Raw genomic sequence first — 19,708 nt, forward strand, 5'->3', positions numbered from 1 at the left:
GGACACATGAGCTATGGCAGCTTGATGACACTTTAGAAGCAAGCTATGATTGATGCATTTCCTCCTTTGGAGTCACCTCCTCCTCATACCTGGGAAGGATGCATCCTCCGTAAGATGCATAGATTTCCCTTCAAAAAGGATGGTGCAATACGAGCTGTCCAGAAATTACAGCTCATACATAGTGATGTATGTGGTCCCATGAGGACACCTACTTTGGGTGGTTATTTATATTATGTCACATTTATAGATGACTACATAAATTACACTTGGATCTATGGCTTGAAGGAAAAATCAGATGTGTTTATGCATTTCAAACACTTTGTGGCCAAGGTTGAAAATGAGAAAATGAGACAGGACTCAAGGTGTAGACACTTCGCACTGACAGAGGGGGGGGGTATATGTCTCATGAATTTGAGGCATTTTTGAAGGAGAAAGGCATCACACATCAGCTTACAGTGAGGCTTACCCCTCATCAAAATGGCAAAGCTGAGCAGAAAAATAGAGCTCTCATGGAGACGGATAGATGCATGCTCACTAGCAAGAAGTTACCTCACAGATTCTGGCTCGAAGAACTCATGTGTGCCAATTATGTTTTGAATCAGGCTCCCACAAAGGCTTTGAAGACAATCACTCCCTGCGAGGCTTGGCATGGGAGAAAGCCTTCAGTGGATCATTTTCGTGTCTTTGGATGTGTTGCATATGCCCACATGCCTGTGGAGTTTCGACATAAGTTGTCAGATAAGGCACTGAAGTGTATCTTTGTTGGGTATAGTGCAGAAAGCAACGGCTATCGTCTCTACAATCCTGCCACACGCAAGATTTTTGTGAGTAGAGATGTAATTTTTTCAGAGAATTCAGCCCATACACATGCTGAATTCACTATTCCAGCTTCTTCAAATGATGTTTTTGAGGGGTTCCTTCCCATTGCCTTTGGTTCGCCAGCCGATACTCATGCTGAAAATCAGCATTTACAGCAGCCTCCTTCTGTTCCACATGCCCCGATTCAAACACCTGCTGATTTTGTTCCTCCACAGGCAGTGGATGATGTTGTTAGGCAAGAGATTCAAGAGATACATGCAGCAAAAACAGTTCCAAACTGGCTGCTACAAACTCTCAGGGAGAGTAGACTTGAGGCACCTTTGCTTGGTAGGACTCCTAGTGCAGCACAGCACGAAAGGGGGGCTCTTTCCCTTGAATAAGCTTATGCAGGTACTCTTCTTGATGAGGAAGAACCTGATACTTTTGAAGAAGCCAAGAACAATGTGCACTAGATGAATGCCATGCACAATGAATTGCAGTCCATTGAGAAAAATCTGACTTTTCAATGAATATCAGATATTCATTAAGAGGAACATGACTCTTCTTGAGCTATTTTCAACTCAATGACACTTTAGTTGTGTAATGATCTTTGGATGATATTCCCCTTTCTCCATACAGATCTACACATGCCTCAATGGATACTTTTGGGAAGATCACAAAATAGTCCAACTGAGAGTACCCTTGATGTCACAAAAGAAAAAAACCATTTGGTAATCATCATCTTGTATGTGGATGATATGATGCTCATAGACACAAATGAAGAGAAAATTGAAGAATTCAAGAAGGTTCATGAAGCTTCACTTGAGATGTCTGATCTCAATTTGCTACATTATTATTTGGTCATTCAATTTATTCAAATAGATGAAGCCATCGTGCTCAAACAATCTGGCATTGGTGGGCAGTTGATGATTTAGACATCACTGAGCAAATGGGAAGCAAGGATTGAGTTGTGATCATTGGGCTAGAAGTTTAGATGTCTCTTGGGTCACTTTGATCAATGGTAATTTGAAGTCGAGGGTAAAACTGAGAATGTGTGAGGCATGGTGACGTTCCTGCTTGGCTCCTAGGAAACTGAGATTCCTGATATCCTGTTTGTGATTGACGAATGCTCCAATTTTGCATTCCTATAGTAGAGGTATGTGATAGAGGATGCTCTCACTATTTTGTGCCCTACTTGTTGTTGAAATTTGAAATTGTGGGAGTACAAGTGTGTTCTCTTGAGCTGCTAAGATCCTCATTGAAGTTTTGGAATCATTATTGTAACCTAGATCCCAAGCATGTGCACATGTGTGTGCTGAAAAAGTGGTGTATGGAAAGCAATGTAATGTTGGAAGACTGACATGTCAAAGCTGTCAGCTGTAACAAGCCATCCTCAAAGAAAACTGAACATGTGCTGAGCATGATCCCTATATTGGTTCTTGCTCCTGATGTAGCACATATAAGATGTGTTGGATTTTCTTTGTTATCATGTATTTATATAAGACAGACAGAGGTGGCGGCATGTGCTACTCGCCCAATGTATCCTACCCAATAGAATTATATAAACAAAAGGAGAAGAACGAACAGCACCCAAACATTTGGGAGCAACAGTACCGTATAGAGCATGAGTAGTTTGTTTTGCTTAGAGTGCCAGATAAAATGATGTGGACTGCCCAAGTTAATGATATATGCATGAGGAAGTCTATCACTTAGAACTATGCTAAGAAGATGACACAATCTCAAAATTTATCCCAGTTGTTTCCGGTGTGGTTGTGTTAAGTGGTAGGGCTCTAGGGATTTGTTGATGGGATTTTAAGAGGAGAGGCTGCTGTAGACGTCACCCACGGTCCCCCGATTTCTCTTCAACAACGGACAATTAGAATGCTATTGCAGTGGCATAGAATCCTATGTTTCATGCATGCACTAAACACATTGAGATCCATATCATTATGTTGGGAGAGGATATATGCATGAGAGATCAGTGATCTACTGTCCTACACATCAGAACATTGCAGATTTTTTCACCAAGTCCGCATCCAAAGAAAAGTATAAAGCTTTCTGCAAAGCTTTTGGCTTACTTCCATTTGGTCATTTGGTAATTGAGATCACTCCTTGTACACAGGACATTGTCATTGCAAGGGGGGAGTTGAATATATTGTAATATTTAAGGCAGCGGCAAATGTATTGGTTAGTTAGGAGGGTTAGGGGTACTTTCTCCTTCTATGGTTTTGTCCACTAACCACAGGTAGTGGCTGAATTAGTAGTTGAGTGAATTTTGACTCACCCTAGGATTTTAGGGTTTCATCATGTTGATAGCCCTCTTGTATAGGAGCTTCCTACTAGAATTGAGCATCCTCAGTACATTACATGACTCTCCAAAGCTAGGTGTTTCCTGTGACACGTAGGGGATCCCTGGTTTAAAAAGTATGGTATGCTATCAGAATTTAAAAGATTTTGACAACATTAATACCCATATTTTTTTAATTAAAAAGGATTGTCCCTGCACATACCTATCAAATTGAAATTTGACGAGCACAAAGATCCTAATAGGTAAAAGTCAGCTCAACTAAAAAACACTTGTGTGTAAGTAGCAAGTCACATCAACATGGAGTGCAATTTCAAAAGCTTCATTGAAAGAGACCTTATGATCATATAATAAAGGATTCAAATAACTTATTAAGCAGGTTAAGTGTGCATACCGTGTCAAACTTGAGAGTTTCTGTTTTTTCCTCGTACCAATTGAACACTTCTGCCCTGGCTGTTGGTATAGAACCTTTCTCCGGTTCCATGTCCTGCTTGCCTGAAGGTTGAGATACCAAGGAAAGAGAGGAGACAGACTTCCAAAGTGGTAAGGTAGAACTTTCCAGATGCTGAAGCGGTACATCAGCACAGATGTGCTGCATTACCAGGGACAGGTTTGTAATTGCACGAGGCACGTTTGCATGAACAGTTAGAAGGGAACAGAGGAGGGCGAGTGGTTCTTGATCATAATACACAACCTGGAATTTAAGGCGCCAAACTCTATTACCATCACAGCCATTTCCAAAGAGTAATGCAACACCCTTCCCCCCTTAAATCCAACTCAAGAAAACAAACAGACAAACATAATCATTTCCTATATCAACCTTTAAGGTTTTAATTATCATCACCTAGTTGCACTCTGCGTCCTCTGATTGATGTTTTAAATAAGATTGCAACATCCAGAATTCTCACCACTTCAGCACATGTAAAGCAATAAGATTCATTCAGCTTGCACACAATAAACAGAGCAGATTGAAGACCTTGGCATGCTTTGCTGAAGATCACATAGTGATGCATTTCCACATCAAAGTTTTTCCCTAACTCCTATCTTTTCTTTGTAGCAAAGACCATGGGCTATTTCCTTAGAGCATTGGAGACTGGGCTAAGAGTGTTTCCTGGCCCCTTGGAGACAATGTTTTGAGATGTGAAGTATGCTGATGACAATTGGATTTTTCTTGAATCCTACAGGAATTTGGGTAGGCTTCTAAGATCCATTCTTATTTTGTCATGCTTCAAAGGTCCAAAACAACTGGCAGAGTTTAGGTATCGTTAGGACTAATTCACAGGATACTCAAAACATGTCAACTTCTGGGGTATCACCAGCATCCATTAGGGCTCGTCAGTTTATCATCATGGCTGTCAGGTTGTTGGAAGTTTTAATTACCTTGGTAAATCTCGTGTGGGGTTCCTTAGTATGGTTGGAACGTGATTGTGACCAATGGTGTATCTTCATGCATTTCTCTACGTGGATGCAAGGATTCGTGAAAATTGGCTTTTGGAGGTTCTCAAGCATTTTGCCGGCTCGTTGCTCCGCTAGCTCTTCATGAGTCATCTTGCTCCACCGAGTTATAAGGAGTTTCTCACAAGTGGTTCGTCAATAGCATTGGCGCTTTCTCTTTCCTATTTGGTCGTTTTCTTCACCGCTCATGTGCAAGGAGATTAACTCTATAAAGATGTCACTCGCTGTATTGAGGTCTCTACCTATGTGTCATCTCTCTTTAGAAGCCTGTGTGGCTTATCTTTGCGTAGTATTTTGAGCTGCCCTGTGTGGCAACAGATCTGTCTGGTGGTAGCAGTATTTCATGGAGTCGGGTTTGTTGTAAGGTCATTGTATGTGCCTACAAACCTGGTCGGGTTGCGCGACTTGTCTCTTGAGTCTTCTCTTCGATATAGTTTTGAGTTTAGCGTGCCTATTGGCTCTCTGATCTCTGGCATTTCATGCAAGATAACTTTCGGGTGTTTTGTAGTATTTGAAGTTTATGCTTTAAATCCTGACAATTGGTATCAGAGCCATCCTTCCACGGACAACCTATGGATAGTTGGTCGAAGTCAGTATCTAAGTCCAAGTTGCCAGATACCTCCGTGGTAAAGTTTTATAGTAGAAATTTTCCATCGTGGCAGCTGTACATCCGATTTCTTCTTATGTAAAAGGCCTTTGGAGAGTCGTATATCAGGAAAAGCGAAGAAACCTGCAAATAACCAGGATTTGGAGAAAATGTACGCATGGGATTAGAAGAATGAAAGACCTCTAGGATTACTGGATAGAGCCTTAGGTATGGAATACTTCCATCACATAGACATCTGGAAGACCGCTGCCCAAAAGTGGAATATGTTGTGAGACTCTCTTCGGTTCTAGGATGAGGAATTCGAAAATAATGTGCAAACAGGAGCTTTTTAGTCTTCAAATGGTGAAGGAGAATCATTGGCAACAAATTCTAATAAAATGCAGTCCATTATTAAGCAGCTTCAAGCTCTTTCAGTCAAAGGCGAGGATGAAGATGCAAAGGCAGTTTTGATCTCCCACCTCGATACTCAGAAATTGTGACCATTCTAAGTTAAATGCTGATACTTTGAATTTCCAGGATATCGTGTCAATTCTTCTGAGCGAGGAAAGGAGATCCGAGATTGCTGGAAATAGCAAGCCAGCCTATGTAGCCAAGGAAAAGAGGAAAAACAGAGATGGTGGAGGCAAGAAGACTGCATTGGTTTGTGATGACAGTGGACGAGATGGACACATCGACAAATTCTGCTATAAGAAAGCTTTTGACATGAAGAATAAAGAATTAAAGGCCTGCACAGTTGAAGAAGAACAAGAGGCTGGAAATTGTGCAGGACTGGTACAAGCTGATCCACCCATGGTGAATTTGGAAGATGATTATGCCTTTTGAGAAATTCGAAGCTTGTGACAGTCGTAGGCTCCTGTGTGGACATCTTCTCAGTTTTCTTTTTTGGTTTGCTCTTCTTTAAACTTGTGTGGAAAGTTGAGCTTAGTAGAGGTTTCTTTAGTATTTGTTTTTGCAGAGGCTTCTCTCTCAGTTGATTTCCCCTACTCGGTTTATGGGGTGATTGTTGGAAGTTTTGGTTACCTTGGTAAACCTCATGGGGGGTTCCTTAATGTGGTTGGCAGGACAAATGGCGTATCTTCATGCATTTCTCTACGTGGATGAGAGGATTCGTGAAATTTGGCTTTTGGAGATTCTCAAGCATTTGGTCGGCTCGTTGCTCCCCTAGCTCTCCATGAGAGTCGTCTTGCTCCACCGAGGTATGAGGAGTTGCTTACAGGTGGTTCGTCAGTAGCGTTGGCGCAGCTAGGAGATTAGCCCAGCTTTTTCTTTCCAATTTGGTCGTTTGCCTCACCGCTCATGTGCAAGGCGTTTACTGCTAAAAAGATGTCGCTCACTGCGTTGAGGTCTCTACGTGTGTGGTATCTCTCTTTAGAAGCCTGTGTGGCTTATCTTTGCATAGTATTTTGAGCTACCCTGTGTGGCGACGGATCTGTCTGGTGGTGGTAGTATTTCATGCAATCGGGTTTGTTGTAAGGTCATTGTATGTCGCTACAAACATGGTCGGGTTGCACAACTTGTATCTTGAGTCTTTTCTTCAATATAGTTTCGAATTTAGCGTGTCTATTGGCTCTCTAATCTTTGTCATTTCATGCAAGATAACTTTGGGAGTTTATGCTTTAAATCCGAACAAAGTTTTCTGATGGCAACCGAATTTTTCTTGACCTCTACAGGAATTTGAGTACACTTATAATCCTTGTTTCGTCATGCTTCAAACAATAGGTAGAGGTTGGGTATTGTTAGGATTAGATCGCAAGACCATCAAACTTACCACAGATGTCTCGGTCAGTCAGTCTTCGAGGTCTTGGTCCACGCGTCCATTTTTGCCTCTGCTGTAGAAATTGTCCACACAAAGCGGTAAGCACGTCAATTGCCAACACCCTCCTTCTTCGTGAACTTCGTGGCCTTTTGAGAGTATGGGGTGCCTAAATAACTTTGAACCTTAGAGATCTTCTGCAAATTGTCTTCATCATGTTATGTGCTCGGGTTCTCAAGCGCATGAGAACTCAAGCGCTAGATCTCCCCTTGGCTTGGACTATGCACTGACAAATAGTGATAACCCCTAATGATCACACAGTATGTCGCTTTACCGTGTGCTTTGATGCTTCCCAATGAACAGCGACAGCACGTTACGTAACCACCGTGCCACTCTGATGCAAAAATTGTAGATCCTCACACCGCTGATAGACAACTTGATTTCTGTCTACTCTCAGATCTTCAGAACCTCACACCGCTCACGAACTGCCGCACAAACCCTCTGAGACCACCGCTCTGATACGACTTATTGGTAAATGGAGAATATACTTGCATGCAATAATCAGAGACTAGTAGAGAGCGTTAGGAGAAATAAATTTATGAATCATAGACAACACAAGTATATATTAATGGAAAGCTTACAATCAAAGAGCTCTCAAACCTCACACTAGCAGATGCTCATCACTACGGGGCTTGTTGCATCTGCTTACAAAGGGTCCTTGCATCCGCTTACAAAGGGTCCTAGCACTCCTAGCTGATAACACAGCTTTACTCCAAACACTCGAAGATACAAGAACAAGCCACACAATGCTCTCACTGTTCTGAACATATCCAATTATATAGATGCCAATGGAGAGGTACTCGAAGTCGTGGAGAGGTGGAGAAGAGTCACCAGCAGCCTAAAACCAATCTCCAATCGCAGTGCTCCCCCCAAACACCATAGATGCCTGCTTACGGAGCCCAAAGGTTCCAACTCTCATGATAGAGCCGAGCTGTGAACTCCCTTAGCCCCAAGATTTCAAGATCCCCTGGCTATTGTGTCAACTATTCCATCAGATCTGGACCATAGATTATTCCCTATCAATCTCCTTAGATAACTAATGCATGAGCATGTACCAACACGAAGTGATGTACCATGTAGATGCTAGTAAAACCTAGTTCACCCCAAGTGTCCCGAGGGTTAAGTCTAAGATATTGGAGCTCCAATATAGCAATGTCCTAATGTTCTCCATAACTAGAACAAACTAATGGGTGGGGTGGCATCCCAAATATCTCGTCGTGGTATCCCTCTCTATCCAGCTGGATCCAAACTCAATCCCCCATCTTGGCATATGTGCATTGAGGAGTGCACTTGGACTGCAAGGTACATTCAAAGCATTGACTACCATTCAAATGACATACCTCAACGGAAGACATATATTCATCACATGACACCTCCAAGGCTGGCTTTGGCATCATTTTTCTTTGGGAAGTCACAAGCCATGAGTTTGGGCTGCATGCATTTGTAGTAGAGGCTATCCTTCCTCGCTTGCATTTTGTCTACATTCTCCACTTTTGTACAATTCTTGAAAGAAGATGGAGTAGGAGTGGTGGATGAGTTTGCATTCGCAGAAAAGTCCTGTAAAGGTTCACTTTTTGATCATTGGAGAACCTTCTCTTGAAAGGATATTGCATTTTATCTTTTCTTTCTTCGAAGCTACAACATTGCCATCTAAATATTCACAAAAATTATGGCGTCTTTGAGGAGACCGACAAGATGGATGGTGGGTGAAATGCCTGACGTTGAATACCACTGAGTGAGATGATACACTAGTCCCGAATCGCCCATCATATATGATAACAAGGGCCAAGAGAAACCTCCAAATCATCAAGAATAAGGTCTTGGAATTCATCTTAGCCTGCATCTATGGTGAAACATGGAAGGGATGCTAACAGACTTGAGCCATGTATATAAAAAGCCAGCAACAAAGCGGAAACTGTCTCAAACAAGTACTCTAGAAAAATCCAACTTGAATGTACAGTGAAGTGATGTATTGGATACTGTGCCATAAGAGATATATCCAAGACTGCCACCTTTGGTAAACCAGTGCACAAGAAGTTTGGATGCTTTTGCTCCTATCCCATCTATACAATGTCCAGGATTCCTCTTGGTTCTGTACCCTGCAACAACTGGTACGATGCGGAGTGCAACGCTTATCGCTGACAACTCCGACTTGAAACCAAGTGTCACCTCTCGAACACACCAGACACGGTACGCAAGTACCGATGTCTCGTACGTTAGAAGAAGTAGGCATTTCTTCATCGAAATGAGGAGGAGCTGCTGAATATCTTGTATAGCAACAACTCGAAGGAATTTTGGCGGAGCTTCCTTGAGCGTAAGTCTCCATCACCCCTCACCGACACGAGAGTTTGCAACATGTATGCACGCCATCTTTATGATGTCCCACACCAGGCTACTCCAGATCTCATACACACACCTCGTCCCACCACTTGCACGTTGTTCACTAGAGGGGGAGTCAAGGACGCAACATTGAAACTGCACAATGGCCGAGCTAAGGACCACGAGGGGCTGTGCACTGACTTTATCGCATATGGGATCGACACGTCAGCCCCGATCCTAGCAAAGTTATTCAATGACGTTTGCCTTGGCTTCCCCCGCTGGATTTCTGCAAAGCCTTTAACACAGTACCTCGAGCTCGACTCATCACACGCCTATAGGCACTGGGATTTGATCAGGAGATCATCTGGGCAGTCATGGCACTTTATGAGAGAGTCTCAAGCCGAGTTCGGATAGGCGCAGGTTGGACAGATGAGATCTTGAGTATCATAGGCGTCAAACAGGGTTGTCCCTTATCACCAACCCTGTTTGCCTCTACATCGATGAGCTTGAGACTTTCATGGGGGCTTCCAGAGGGACCGGTTGCTCACTTGCCGGGATCATCATCAAAATTCTTCTTTATGCAGATGACATAGCACTCTTGTCGTCCACACCCGAGGGGCTCCAGTGACACCTGGATGCACTGCAGGCTTTTTGTTTATCCCATGATTTGGAGGTCAACCTTGGCAAGACCAAGGTCATGATCTTTAACACCTCTCGAGCAAACATGCACCGGAAGCAGTTCACTTTCAGAGGGTCACCAATTGAGATCGTATCCTCATACACTTACTTAGGTCATCTTCTCCGGCCCGATCTTCACGATGAGACCAGCGATGCAGGCTAGACTGAGTAGGGGATACACCTCACTGGCTCGGCTAGAGAGACAGTGCTTCCACTCCCACTTCCAGGATCCTCGGACCAAGGCTCTTCTCTTCGACTCCTTGGTCCGACCAGCCGGTATGTATGGCAGCCCTTGTTGGGGACCTGACATGTCAAAGATAGAGTGGACACAGGTGGAGCGCCTACAGATCCTTATGCTCTCACGGATGATTCAGGGGAAATCATCTGTACCACATCATATCATTCAGGCCGAGTTTGGTGCTTCTCCACTCCAACTAGATGCAACCTTTCAGACCATCACAAATCTACACCGGGTTAGATCATATGGGGGCTGCACATCCGGGAGACAGAGGTTGCCATGGTTGGCTCTCGATTCCTCCATGAGGTTGGCAACAAAGGGAGACGAGCGATGCTGGAATGCACGGACTCACACATGGTTTGTGAGATTAGGGTTTCACATCGATAGGATACCTCCTTTTCAGTATAGTTTGGATGCCCCTCCGATACTCCCACCCACCATCCCGATCGGGCCACACACCAACCAGGTCATTCGAAAGGATCTCCTGGAGCTACACACCTTTAGGACCTGGTTGTGGAGCCGAGGGAGCTTCCGGTGAAGCTGAGTTTCTACAGAGATCACTAACTTCATATTTCGAAGAAGGGATTCATCACACCACCGGGGTGCACTGAGCTTCATATGCCTCACTCACTACGGATCTCCATCGGACAGTTTCGGGTATCATCACACAACCTCCGCATAGAGAGCGGCAGAGTAGAGGAGATCCCTAGGGAGCATCGCATATGCACATTGTGCGACTATCAAGAGGTTGAGTCGGAGGAGCATTTTATTTTCAAGTGCCCAGTGTACTACGAGATCCGATGTCGCTACCACTGTCTCTTCAGAGACGGCTCCGGGCTCCTTTCCAGATTCCTCGCCTACCCAGATCAAACATGCCTCGCGGCCTTCATTCACGAGGGGGTCCAACACAAAGAGTACTTACTCAGGCGACGGGGCTTGGCCACACCATCAGACACCTCACATAGCAAGATCACAGAGTTCTTCCCATCGAGAAACATTGATCGTCCAGTCTCTAGCCGCAGACGTGACAGAGACCCCGACCGACAATCGCAGCACGACACACGAGGAATCGAGGGGACACACAGATCACTCTGAGGGACCTCCAGTCACTGTTTAGATCTAGGACACATTCCACGGGAGTCACGGTGGCTCTGGTCTTCCGTCGAGCCTCCTCCAGGAGACCGTGACGCACGGCACCCCTTGACGGACGCCAGCGTCCCATCACCGGCTATGCACCAGCCAGGGCGACATGACATACGGAGGATTCCACTCCGCTCCAATCTTTTTTCTTTTCATTGTCACACCCCAATGTATTTGATTATGTATGATCAAACTTAGGACTCAACACGGGTGATGATGCTCGTTTAGTAGCTCCACCCTTACTATGATTTGTATCACGTTTTCTTTCAATCTCATAGACCCATCGGTCTTCCGAAGACTCTGATAAATTCTCTCTCTCTCTCTCTCTCTCTCTCTCTCTCTCAGCCTCCCCCGCCACCCCTGCCAGTCTTCAGCCGCCCTTCAGGTACCCCCGCCAGATCTCTGCCAGCTTTCAGCCACCCCCGCCAGCCACTGACCAGCTCTCGGAGCTGGATCCATCATGTGCACCTCCAAAGTACCTGCGCCAGGGCTCCAAGGCCCCCCCCGTGACCTGCAACAGGGCCCCAAGGTCTCCCGCAATCTGCAACAAGGCCCCAAGGCCCAGCGGGCGGCCCGCGAACTGCGCCAGGGCTCTATGCCCCCCACGCGATCAACTCCAGGGCTCCTAGGTCCCCATGACCTGTGCCAAGGCCTGGGGCCGGGGCTTCTAAGCCCCCCGCCCCCCCCCCCCCCCCGATCTGTAATAGAGCCTAAGGACCCTTTCTTGGCAGCTCAAGGGTTGCTATAGGCAGCCCTTAGGTTGGGGACAAACCCACAGAGACCAAGCAAGAATGACCTGCAAAAAAAGCAGAAAAATCAGTATACTCAGTTACCAAATCTGCTTTTCGAAATTTCCAGAGAAGAGGACATTTGGGATGCTGTCTTCTGGAATATGCAATAAACAGTGAACAGTGAACAGCAAACGCACTGTTGGATCATGACGACACGGAGCTATATAAAAGCTCTCGAAAGTGCAATGACAGTCTACACGGCAGGTTCACCACCCAAGAATACTTCCGAGGTCTTGACTCACCTCAGTAAATTTTGTATGGCTTTGATTGAGAAAGTATATAGCGTTGAGACCACCAATGTGGCACTGTTGGCAGAAAAAGCACACATTGACAAAACATTGAATGAAATCAAAAAACAAGGAGGGCGTATGCAAGAGGAATGGAAGAAGGAGAAAAGCAAGAAAGATGAATAGGAGAAGGAGAAAGAAACATGGGAACAGCCTCAAAGAAAAAATGCAAGCATGGGGACAGAATTACAGCAGCTGAGGGACATGCAAGGGACACCGGAAGGGACGTGCAATGCGATGGATGTGCTGAAATCTGAGAATGAGAAGCTCAAGAAGGAGCTGGCAGCCTTGCAAACTACCATACAAGGGAAGCATGCTGAGTTCACACAGCAAATGACTAAAGGAAATGCATATATGCTAGAATGGAAGAGTGTGGTTAAGAAGGGTGCAGCAGCCCCCAAGAAAGAGATCATCTTTAAAGCTCTGGAGGAAGAGAAAAGAAGGAACAGCAGGGCTTTAAATGTCTTAGTCAGAGGCTTAACAGTTGGAGCCACCCCCATGTCAGATGCCAAGCTTTTTTCACTGAAATGGGAGTCAACCTCACATGCGAGACAGCATGGAGGGTTGGTAAAGTTGAGGCCCCAACAAGACCCCTTGAAATGAAACTCCGAAAAACTGTGAACAAGTCTACCCTCATGAATATGAGGGCAACCTTGAAGGGGACCAGAATATACCTGGATGATGACCTCACACTACTGCAGCAGGAGCATCAGAGAGAGGGGATGGTTCGGGTTATGGCAGCAAGAGATGGAGGTAAATGGGCTGCCTACAGGGATGGAAAAGTGATTATCAGATATAAGAAAAGTAGCCAGCTGAGCTCGGGATAGTGAGACACTCAACAGATGCTCCACACATGAGAGGGTATGGGCGGCACCTACTTGTGATGGGAGCAGTATATGATCTAATCATATACAGGACAGCGGGCTCTTAGGCAGGCACACTTCCGGAGACAGCACTCTACACTAGACCATTTTTTTATCCTGAGAGCCATCATCAAGGAGGCGAAGTCGAGGCGCCAGAAGGTCTACACTTGCTTCGTGGGCTTTTGGAAGGCTTTTGATACAGTCCCTTTCTCTCGCCTGATTAGGCGACTATAGGAGCTGCATAACCCAGAGGTCATGATCTAGGGAGTGATGAATCTATACGAGTCCCTTTTAGAGGGCGAGTCTGCGCTCTTGGGGGGATATCTAATTGGGTTCAGAGCACCATAGAGGTGAAGCAAGCGTTGCCCCCTCTCACCAACTCTCTTCGGGCTATACATTGATGAGATCACATCCTTTGTTGATCGCCTAGGAGGAGAGAGCTCCCTATTGGCTCATTTGATGGTACAAATACTACTATATGAAGATGACATAGTCCTCATTTCATCCTCAGCCGAGGGATTGCAGAAACACTTGGAGGCCTTGGAGATGATCTGCAGAGAGAGGGACCTGACAGTCAAACTTGGAAAAACCAAGGTTATGATCTTCAACACATCCCAAGCAATGCTTCATCGACATCGTTTCACCTACCGACGGGAGCCAGTGGAGATAGTGCAGTACTACACATACCTAGGGGCAGTATTCACGAGACCAGGCTTCACGATAACCCATGCCGCCAGATCACGACTCACACGAGGGAAGGGTGCCTTGGCCCAATTAGAGAGGCAGTGCTTCCAAGCGCATTTCCAGGATCCACCGACGAAGGGCTGGCTTTTTGACACTCTCGTGAGACCGACTGCCATGTATGCAACACCTTTTCGGGGGAGTGACCTTTCAATTACTGAGACTAGAAGAGATTTGAGAGGGGCTACAGGTGATCATGGGATCTAGGATGATTCGGAGTAAATCTTCAGTTCCCCATCAAATCATACAAGCAGAGTTCGCCATGACCTCTCTCAGGTGGACGCCCTCTTCCAGACCGTGACTTTTCTCCACAGAGTTTGGGCCCTACCTCAGTGGAGATTACCGAGCCGACACTGACGATTGGCAGAGAGAGGCTTTGATGCACCATGGTATGCGCGGGTGTCCACATGGTTTGATAGCCACGGTATCCAGATGGATAGGATCCCCCCTTTCAGTACAACATGGATGCGCCACCGAAACTCCTTTCACATGATGAGATTAACCGTATCATACGGTTAGACCTTCTCCAGCTTCACACATCTCGAGCTTGGTGGGGGGATCAGAGTTCCCCACCAAGACCCAGTTCTACCATGACCACTTTCTGAGGATATCGAAGCATGGTCTCATCATCAGGCCCCAGTTACCTCGAGGATAGGAGAATCTCACATGCCTTGCGGATTGCTATCGGACAGATACGAGTCTTGTCCCACCAGTTGCGGATTGAGGCTAGGAGAGCAGCCGGCATACCTAGAGAGCAGCGGGTCTGTAGACTATGTACGATGGGGGAGGTCGAGACAGAGGAGCATTTTCTATGTGTTTGTCCGACCTACTATGAGATTCAAGGGCGATACAACTGTCTCTTTCAGCAGGGGCTCCGCTTCGGACCACTCACAGGACAGATACATTTCCGCGACCGGGTTTGCATTGGGCTCTACCTAATTGAGATGTGGAGACACAGAGATTCCCTTGTGCGGCAGGCCAGAGATAAGCTACTACAGTTGATGCCTCAGGATGCCGAGCTAGACCACGCATAGACACGTGTCACTAATTTTTATGCATCCGAGCCAGCAACACTAGATGAGATCGAGGGGGAGGAGCTCGAGGAGACAAAAGCACTATGGATCAGCAGTGAAACCCGTCACCAGGATGTGGCTGGACGAGAGATGCGGAGACCACACACAACACGTGGGGCGGCATGATTGAGGTTTGACCTATCTCAGTCCTCCTCAGAGGGGACCGCCAGAGACGAGGCATTACTCTCGATGTAGCCCATCGGATACAAAGATCCAAGAGAGCGTGCCCCCCGCCACCGCGGGAGAGAGCCCAATAGAAACAGATATGTGAGCTCTTTGCATCACAGGAGAGGGCCATCAGGCGAGTTATATAGAGCCTCCACATGTACTTAGTGTTAGAATATGAAGCCAAGCTGAGTCAGATTGGTGTGTTCTAGTGTGTTCTAGTGTGAATTGTAGTCTCGTGTGTCCTATGGATGCCACGTGTCAAATTAGGAGTTATCCCATATGCATTGGTGTTCATATGTGTGTGTGTGCTCTATATAAGAGCTGTACGTGTCTATTGTCAAATCAATCAAGTATCAAGGTACAAGCTCTTTGGTCTGCATGTGAGTACTCTCCTTTTGTTCATTGCTCTAGTTATTTCATTTCCATTTCATTATGTGTCCTTTTGAGTATCACTTCCTCTCTCCTTAGCCTACCCCCTCTCTCTCTCCCTCTCTCCACCATGTTCCTTCATGTGGTATCAGAGCCACCTCTCCTACCTTTCCTCTTCCCTTCTCCTAGCTCAACCTAGAGGATGAGGGAGGCCTGCAAATGGAAGCTACCCTCTTCCGCCAAGGTAGAGCTGCCCTCCCCTTTCCTTAGCCTCTCCATTGAAGTCCGATGCTGCTCCAGCCCGCCATCACTTTGATCTTGTACTGGAACCGTCTCTTCAGCGATTGCCGCACCTTCTCTTTGCTGGTCCAGCCTTCTGGAGAGATTTTGGATGAGTTGCGAGAATAGCCTGCTGAAACAAGAAAACAGCTTTTTGATGGGGTGGTTTTGATTTTCTTGCATATTTGCAGTCACTACAGCAGGGCACCTCATCTTGGTGCAAAAGCCCCTTCAAAATCAGCTCCCATCCTCAAAACCACTGCTGGTATTGCCAAAGCACCTCCGGTTTTAGGGTTCCAGCCATCTTTGTTGACGTTTTCTGCTTCAAAACTGGCCGCCCTACTGAGGAGAAGCTTATCCAATACTCACAGCAAGTTTCCAGGTTCATTTCGTGCTGAAATCTGCGAAAAACTGTCAAAACTGTGATAACTTTTGCAATTTTAGCCCAGATTTTCAGTATTTTTTGGAGATTTTGGCATATTTAGCGTCTGATGCACTAGGGCTTACAGTTCTGCATGTTTCTGAGAATATATCAGAAACCCTAATTTCAAAAATTAGGGCTTTTCTGATTCTTTGATTCCTACAGTTTATTACAGCCTCCTCAATGTAAAACTCTTGAGGCTTGCCAAGAAATTTTGTAAAATCGTCACTATTTTGTAACATTTGTTTGGGGACATTGTAAAATCAAGTGAAGTTAATCGACATTTGTAACTCCTTCCGGCACATTGAGAGTCATGACGTGATCTCCCTTGGTAGCTACTCCTATGGCCTTCATCAACACATCATTCGAGGGCATTCTCGCCTGGTTCTTCACAGACATACCTCTTTGCATCAGGATGTGCACACTCTTGTGCGGTAGCTACTTCGGGCTCATGGGTTCTCTGCCCTTGTATGTATAAAATGAATAAAATCTTTTATATTTTTAATGTTTGAGTTAAAGGTTCTCTGCCTTGAGTAGTCTCTCTAAAATGAAAGTTTGGAGCGTCAATAAAGGTCCTCTTCATTGGATTGTCCTCCTAAAATGATGTTTTTCTTTTATGGTGTGTGACTCCATGTTTCTAGTTAGTCCCTGGAGTCAAGAGGGGGATGTACTGTGGGAGCCATGTATTGGCATTGATAGGGTCTAGTTATCAGGCCTGGCATATGAGTTCCAGGATGTTGGTGCATTGGTCTTCTAGACCTCTGAGTTGTTCACGCATCCATGCTAAGACATGAGCCTCTGAGTCATGTTTGGGATGTAAAAGCCATATGAGTGCTCAGTCCAGCCTCTGAACCATGCTTAGACTTCAACCTCTGAGTTGGCATGGCAGCCATGTCTAGTTCAGACATTGCACAATTTAGTAGTCCTGTCACTGTCATGTTCTGTCCTTGGTTCCATTCCAGTAGTCTCTCACCTTGCCTTCATGGGGGGATGTTAGAATATGAAGCCAAGTTGAGTCAGTTTGGTGTGTTTTAGTGTGTTCTAGTGTGTTCTAGTGTGAATTCTAGTCTAGTGTGTCCTATGGATGCCACGTGTCACATTGGGAGTTATCCCATATGCATTGGTGTTCATATGTGTGTGTGTGCTCTATAAAAGAGCTGTACTTGTCTATTGTTAAATCAATCAAGTATCAAGGTACAAGTTGTTTGGTCTACGTGTGAGTACTCTCCTTTTGTTCATTGCTCTAGTCATTTCATTGTGTCTCCTTTTGAGTATCACTTCCTCTCTCCTTAGCCTACCCTCTCTCTACCATGTTCCTTTACTTGGAGCTTTGGTTCTGAGCAGTATTTAATTGCTCTTTTTTCCTACTATATTTTGTATAAACTTTTTGCATTCTTCGCACTTAGCACTCAGCAAGGGCCTTAGTGAGCCCTTTGCTTCAGCCCACAGTGGCTTGTATGGGTTACATATATCTTGTATCTTGTCTCATAGACCCGCGAGGTCTCCTAAAGACGTTAATACACCTTTCTTTTCTTTCTTTCTCTCTGCCCTATGCCCTCCCTAAACAAATGTATTAGCTGGTCTTTTTGCTCTCCCATAGACCTGTTGATCTCTCGTAGAGATTAATAGACGCTCTCTCTCTCTCTCTCTCTCTCTCTCTCTCTCTCACATCACAGCCCGTCGTCCAACGCCCTCCCTCCCTCCCTCTCTCTCTCGTAGCCCATCCTCATAGCCCCTACCTGTCAGCGTAGCCCCTCGTCATCGTAACGTAGCAGCAGCTACATGTCGTCACCATAGCCCGTCGTCCACACCGCCACCTGCCTCCAGCATCGTCGCCAGCAAACCCTAGCCCATCCTTCAGCGCCGCTGCCCACAAACCCTAACCCGTCCTTCAACACGGCCGCCACCAACAAACCCTAGCTCGTCACCAGTCGTCATTCAAAGCCGCCTCCTGCGAACCCTAGCCTAACCTAACCGCCTGTACCAGTCGAGGGTTGGCTTAGCGCCTAACTCTGGGTTTGGCTGAAACCCCTAGTCCAACCCACGGGTTAGGATAAGCTTGGGGTTCTCTCAAGTATGGCCAACAAAGAGTGGCCTTGCGTCCCATCAAAACCCTCCTCAAAATCTCCCTATATCCCAAGGACTCCAATTTTGTTCGGGTGTTGGTTTGTTGGCTTGTGTGTGAAAATGGATAATGATATATGTGTGGAGTGTTGTTTTGAAAGAGCTAAGTCTCTTGGCAAAGGAAATTTAAGGAGGGGTGAAAGGGGTGTTATAAATTGTGCATGGGATTGTTAGGTGACAAAGATGCTATCTTTGTGGGTTGACGTGTTGACGGTGTTCATGAGCTTGGGTGACGGAAAGAGGCCTCTAGATGACAAGTTGGCGATGGCACATGAAGAATACGCTGGTGGAGAGTTCTACGAAGCGCAATCAATAGGGCTGAAGAAGTGACTGGAATGTATGGACTGATGGCGTGGGAGCGTCAAAATGAATAAGAGAGGGAAGATACCGATTTGATGAGAGAGGCCGTTGATCGCACAGGAGTGGCAGAAGGAGAGCAATCGGTTGAGTGGTGAAGTATGGGCTGTCTGCACGCAGGAGTTCGAGGGCTGAAAGCAAAGAGGGCATCTTGGATCGTGTGAGCTCAAAGGCAAGGAGAGGGATTACATACGTACCTCTCATAGATTGGTGCATCACGTTGGTGTATGCTTGTACGACAAGCTGTACAGATATGTTGATGTGGTACGGACTGCTTCCGTTGGTTGGTACGGATGGTTCACAGGCTGCCTCAGATCTGATTCGTGGTTTTGTACGGTGCTGCACAGCTTGGGACATGAGTAAAGTTGTACATTAAGTGCAGCCACTTTGCACTGACGACCAGCTGTTGTGTACGGACAACTTTTGGCTGATGCACGGCTACAACAGAACCAAAGTTTTGGCTGTTTTGTGTTGGGGTTTTTAGTGTGTGATATGAGAAGATCTTGGGCTGTTACATCACCTTCATGATCCCGATTGAGACCTTTGTTTTTTGAGCTTCATCTTCTGAATGGGATTACAGCTTTTTTTTTAATCGTCATCGAAGAGTAGAGGATGGATGCTTGAATGGGTAGGCTTGACTTAAAAGTAGGGGTATCCTTTTTTTTTTAAACATCTTTTTGGCGATCCTGCTAGGGACCGTGTGTCTTGGATTGAGATTGTGTGCACTCGAGACAAGACAGCCTACAAGATTGGCTCAAGTTTTTGTTCGTTTCTATGGTTTGGCAGGGGCTAATAAAACATGATGCAGCAAACTGCTTGAATGCAGGTAATCGTTTGCAAGGAGTGTGGTAGGTGTGGACATAGGGAAACGGAATGTATGGA

The 19,708-nt window shown here is 45.7% G+C and overlaps 1 protein-coding gene across 3 annotated transcripts in view; it reads right to left on the reverse strand.

The window, feature by feature from the left end:
* The window catches only part of LOC147889641 (uncharacterized), an 83,238-nt gene that overhangs the window by 12,046 nt on the left and 51,484 nt on the right, over positions 1 to 19,708 (reverse strand). For 2 of the 3 annotated variants that reach the window (XR_015542917.1, XM_087391677.1), the window contains exon 6: positions 3,498 to 3,797. Coding sequence is in view for 2 of the 3 variants with exons in the window: in XM_087391677.1 (XP_087247803.1) it covers positions 3,498 to 3,797 (300 nt within the window). In the remaining variant the exon portion in view is untranslated. The remainder of the gene's footprint in view (positions 1 to 3,497; positions 3,798 to 19,708) is intronic. The other variant, XM_087391678.1, reaches the window with a different exon arrangement.

The sequence above is a fragment of the Dipteris shenzhenensis genome, chromosome 20 (genome assembly GCF_047967505.1).
Source record: "Dipteris shenzhenensis isolate YYH24624 ecotype China chromosome 20, Dip_SZ_1.0, whole genome shotgun sequence".
NCBI classification, from domain to species: domain Eukaryota; kingdom Viridiplantae; phylum Streptophyta; class Polypodiopsida; order Gleicheniales; family Dipteridaceae; genus Dipteris; species Dipteris shenzhenensis.